This window comes from Gadus chalcogrammus, chromosome 5 (assembly GCF_026213295.1).
Source record: "Gadus chalcogrammus isolate NIFS_2021 chromosome 5, NIFS_Gcha_1.0, whole genome shotgun sequence".
Classification (NCBI taxonomy): Eukaryota; Metazoa; Chordata; class Actinopteri; order Gadiformes; family Gadidae; genus Gadus; species Gadus chalcogrammus.
Window position 1 is genome coordinate 21,204,580 of NC_079416.1, and position 5,000 is coordinate 21,209,579.

The window sequence follows — 5,000 nt, forward strand, 5'->3', positions numbered from 1 at the left end:
AGTCTCATTAAATCACCTGATTAGGCCAAATGAATCAACTAATGAATGAACTAATGAATGAACTCATTATACCCAGCCAAGCAGTCTGTGGTCTTCATTACCGCTCAGAACAGTTGTTTGGCTTTTAAAAAACAACGGCGCTCACGGCCTCTGTGATATTTTTAATGAGCCTCCCTTCCGAGCCGAATTAAGGTCACAATACGTGTAATTTGGATGAAGCGAGCGCATCAAGACTATAGGATGTTTTCATCCGCACGCGGCTACACGGGCGCCATCGAAGGACTGTTGTTCTGCTGGCCTTGAACCGCGAACACAAACAAACCTTGGAGAAGTTAATGCATTCACAGAAGAGCCGAGGAAAACAGTTCACTGCCTGCTTGGTCTCCCCCTTCAGGCTGTGTGTGACCTGCTTTACACCTGGTTTACACCTGGTCTACACCTGGTTTAGGACTCGATGGTTTAGACCTGCTTTACACCTGGTCTACACCAGGTTTAGGACTCGATGGTTTAGACCTGCTTTACACCTGGTTTACACCTGGTCTACACCAGGTTTAGGACTCGATGGTTTAGACCTGCTTTACACCTGGTCTTCACCTGGTCTACACCTGGTTTAGGACCGGATGGTTTAGACCTTCTTCAAACCTGGTCTACACCTGGTTCAGACCTGGATGGTTTAGACCTGTTTTGTACCGGGAGGTTCTTGACCTGATTTAGGCCTGGGTAGCTTTGATCTGGTTTAGACCAGCAGGTTTTAGACCTGATTTAGAACGGGATGTTTTAGACCTGGGTTCAACCGGGCTGGTTTCGACCTGGTGTAAACCTGGTTCAAACCTGGTCTGAACCTGTTTTAAACCGGGAAGGTTTCGACCTGGTTTCAACCTGGTTGGGACCTTGATGTGGTTTACAAGTTACCAGCAACAACCCGGCTGATAGAATAACTGTGATTTCAAGCAACGCACACACTCAAATACACACACAAAGAGAGGTGTATGCACACCCAACACATACACACGTACAGATAAAGATTTGGACACACACACACACACACACACACACACAAACACAGTAAGCAGACATTGAGTGAAAACCACAAGAATGTCAGAGTGCCCTCCTGCTGTGAGGAGACAAAAAACATGATTGACTTTAACTTGGACCAGCAGGGAGTCTGGCCAGTCAGTCTGATGGCCTACTCTCTGTACAGTCTGATGGTAGCCTGCTCTCTGTACAGTCTGATGGTAGCCTGCTCTCTGTACAGTCTGATGGTAGCCTGCTCTCTGTACAATCTGATGGTAGCCTACTCTCTGTACAGTCTGATGGTAGCCTACTCTCTGTACAGTCTGATGGTAGCCTACCCTCTGTACAGTCTGATGGTAGCCTACTCTCTGTACAGTCTGATGGTAGCCTACCATCCGAGGTCTGATGGTAGCCTACCGTCTGAGGTCTGATGGTAGCCTACCGTCTGTGGTATGATGGTAGTCTACCGTCTGAGGTCTGATGGTAGCCTACCGTCTGAGGTCTGATGGTAGCCTACCGTCTGTGGTATGATGGTAGCCTACCGTCTGTGGTATAATGGTAGCCTACCGTCTGTGGTATGATGGTAGCCTACCGTCTGAGGTATGATGGTAGCCTACCGTCTGAGGTCTGATGGTAGCCTACCGTCTGAGGTCTGATGGTAGCCTACCGTCTGAGGTCTGATGGTAGCCTACCGTCTGTGGTATAATGGTAGCCTACCGTCTGAGGTCTGATGGTAGCCTACCGTCTGAGGTCTGATGGTAGCCTACCGTCTGGTATAATGGTAGCCTACCGTCTGTGGTATAATGGTAGCCTACCGTCTGAGGTCTGATGGTAGCCTACCGTCTGTGGTATGATGGTAGCCTACCGTCTGAGGTCTGATGGTAGTCTACCGTCTGGTATAATGGTAGCCTACCGTCTGTGGTATAATGGTAGCCTACCGTCTGTGAAGTCTGAAGGGTAGAAGGGCAGTCGGCGACACAGGTCCTCATAGATACCTCGGCCGACGCGGAAGAAGTCTTTACACTGCAGGAGAGAAGAGGGTCAGACCGGACGCCACGCAGAAGAGAGCAGTGGGGGGACGAAATCACGCCCAGAACGTTCACTGGTACTGGGACTACTGGGATCGATGGTGCAAATGAACTGGAAAGAATGGTGGGAAGGCGTGATGGAGCAGTGCTCTGTTGAAACAGAACAAAGCCCAGTGTGACGGTTCCCATTTAAGGGATGAGAACGAGTTGGTTTAGGGATATCAAACAAACATTACTCAGGCATGAAACAATCCCGACAGCCATGGTAAAACCAGTTCACCCTCTTTAACCCAGTGGGATGGTGCTCCTCCGCCACGATGGAACGTTCCCCGTTAAATCCAACCTGTTTTAGGGGAACGGGCTCTGATTGAATAAGACCTGTTTAATGTAATATACACAGATGTAGGTTTCATGAATCCCATAATCCCGAAGACAGCTGTGGCGGGGTCAAGATCCACAGGCTGTTTAGACAACAGCCGGGGTGGTCGCTGCGTCTCCTGAATCAGAGGGAGGGGTTTGACGTGGCTGGAGCCGAGACATGTCAACAGCTAGGAATGCTCCGACAACAGATGTTGATGTGTTTATTCGTGTTGATGTGTTTATTCATGTTGACGGGTTTATTTTAAGAACACACGCTGCTTCTTAACGCACCCCTGCTGAGGACTCGTGTGTCATAAAATGTGTTGTTTTGTAGGTCAGAGTGTGTGTGTGTGTGTGCGTGTGTGTTTTATTTCTGTGCATATGGATTGGCGGTATGTTTGTTGTGTGGGTTCGACATACAAATCTGTATCATGTGTTTGTTGTTTGCAGGTTGGTGTGTTTGTATCTTTTAATTTTTTTGTGCGTTTCCGTGTGTGTGTGTGTGTGTGTGCGTTTGCGTGGGTGTGTGTGTGTATGTGGCCCTAGCCAGCTATTCTTCCCCAAAAATGTGTGCATGTGCGCGTTTGTGTGTGTGCTTGCGTGTGTGTGCGTGGGTTTGTGCTTGTGTGTGTGTGCGAGGGTTTGTGCTTGTGTGTGTGTGATGTTTATGGTTCGCTCAGAGCACACGTTAGTGTGAGGGCCTCTTGGAGACAACAACAGAAACATTTGGTGCCATGACAGGAAGTACAGACACATGGAACTTCCTGTGGGCGATCCCAAGGCATACTGGGATACAGGAGGGGAGGGGGGGGGTGCTGGGGATGTCCCCAGAGACAGGTAGGCAGACTCTCAAACACACAGACACACACACACAGCAGACAGACACACACACACAGCAGACAGACACACACACAGCAGACAGACACACACACACACACACACACACACACACACACACACACACACACACACACACACACACACACACACACACACACACACACACACACACACACACACAAACGGGGCAGACTATCAAACACACAGACAGACACGTTGACAGACAAACACACAGTCAGACAGACAGGGAGTGAGGCAGGAAGACAGAGAGACAGAGACACAAATAGGCCGGCAGAGTTGGGGATGAGAATCAGACAGACCAGCAGACAGACCGTCCGGCAGACAGACAGACAGACAGACAGTCCAGTCCTACAGACCATGAGGGGCTTGTTGCTCCGGGGGTCCGTCTCCTCCTCCCCCAGGGCGGTGGGCTGCTGGTTGGAGGCGGTCAGCTGGTGCCTCTGGAAGACCAGCGCCTCCTTGAACTCCTCCTGGGTCTTGGTGTCCAGCAGCTTCTGCCTGAAGGAGATGTCTGAGAACAGGGTGGCGAACGTCCGGCCCAGCTCCATGGACGTCTTGGTGCTTTTCTGGGGGGAGAGGTTCACGCTTCAGCTGGGATGGACTTCATTTACATTTCACTACAAGGATATACAAATACAAACACAGATGAATGAAATGAAATGAAATCTAATTAAATTTAATGGAACTAAATTGACTTCATTATAAAGATGAATGAACACACATCCAATGCTAGTGGAATTGTCCGGTCCAACTTTATTTGAATTGAATCGAAACCAGGTTTGAACCAAAGTGATGTACAGATATACGTTGTGCGTTTGTGTGTGTGCGCGCGTGTTTGTGTGTGTTTATGTGACTCTCAAACACATCACATACAATATAAACCAATACACATGTACTGGAAGCAGTGGACTGCAGTCAGGGTCAAAGGCGATGGAATAGAAGAGAGGAACAGACTCGTTTCTAGTCTAGTTCTAAAGACGCCCACTGTGTGTTTTTTTATGCCGGATGGTAGGCTCCTTGTTCCAGGCATTGGGAGCTGCTGTTTGAGCAGAAAGGGTGTCCTGAGGCGAGAACGTGGGATGAAAGAGTCCCAGCTTCACCTGAGAATCCCTGCTAACTTCTATATACTCTTTCCTCCCCGTTTTCATAAGCTTCTTGTACTATATTGCATTGCTTGCACTATATATGAAGAGGTTAGCAACAAGCCGATGGGAGGACAAAGGGCAGAAGACGGTTCACGCCACCATCTTGGTAGGCTACTGCTTGACCAAACCCTTTATATATAATAACCAAACAACCAGCGCTTTTGGGATTATAATGGTGAAAAAGTATCACGATGGTGGTTTGGAATGGACTTGACATCATGTGAAGCACTCCTATGAGCAACTGTAGCATCAGTAGCTAATCCAAAACGGTCCCTCCATCCATTCCCCCTGCGGGAGGACTAAAGAACCAATCCAGTCTAATCCGTTCCTGGAGTGACTCAGAGTGGCTCCGGTTATCTCCGGTCAGCTCCAGGTTGTCCATGTCGCAGTCGGCGTTCTGCATCGACCACAAAAGAGCAGCGAGCACACGGTAAGTGTGGCGACAGGGTCAACGGGTGGGGTCCTGGGGTACTCCCCCTCCCACCTTCTCCTCCTATCACCTCCCTCTCTCCCTCTCTCCTCCTCCTCCCCCATTACTCCTACCCACCCCGCCTAGCCTCCACCGGGCTGAGTCAGACTCTGAATCAGCCTT

General features: G+C 49.5%; 1 protein-coding gene across 2 annotated transcripts in view; it reads right to left on the reverse strand.

The window, feature by feature from the left end:
* The window catches only part of slc4a11 (solute carrier family 4 member 11), an 81,383-nt gene that overhangs the window by 18,199 nt on the left and 58,184 nt on the right, over window positions 1-5,000 (reverse strand). For both annotated transcript variants that reach the window (XM_056590221.1, XM_056590222.1), the window contains 2 exons: window positions 3,620-3,829; window positions 1,953-2,037 (listed from right to left, as the gene is read on the reverse strand). In XM_056590221.1, coding sequence (XP_056446196.1) covers window positions 1,953-2,037; window positions 3,620-3,829 — 295 coding nt within the window. The remainder of the gene's footprint in view (window positions 1-1,952; window positions 2,038-3,619; window positions 3,830-5,000) is intronic.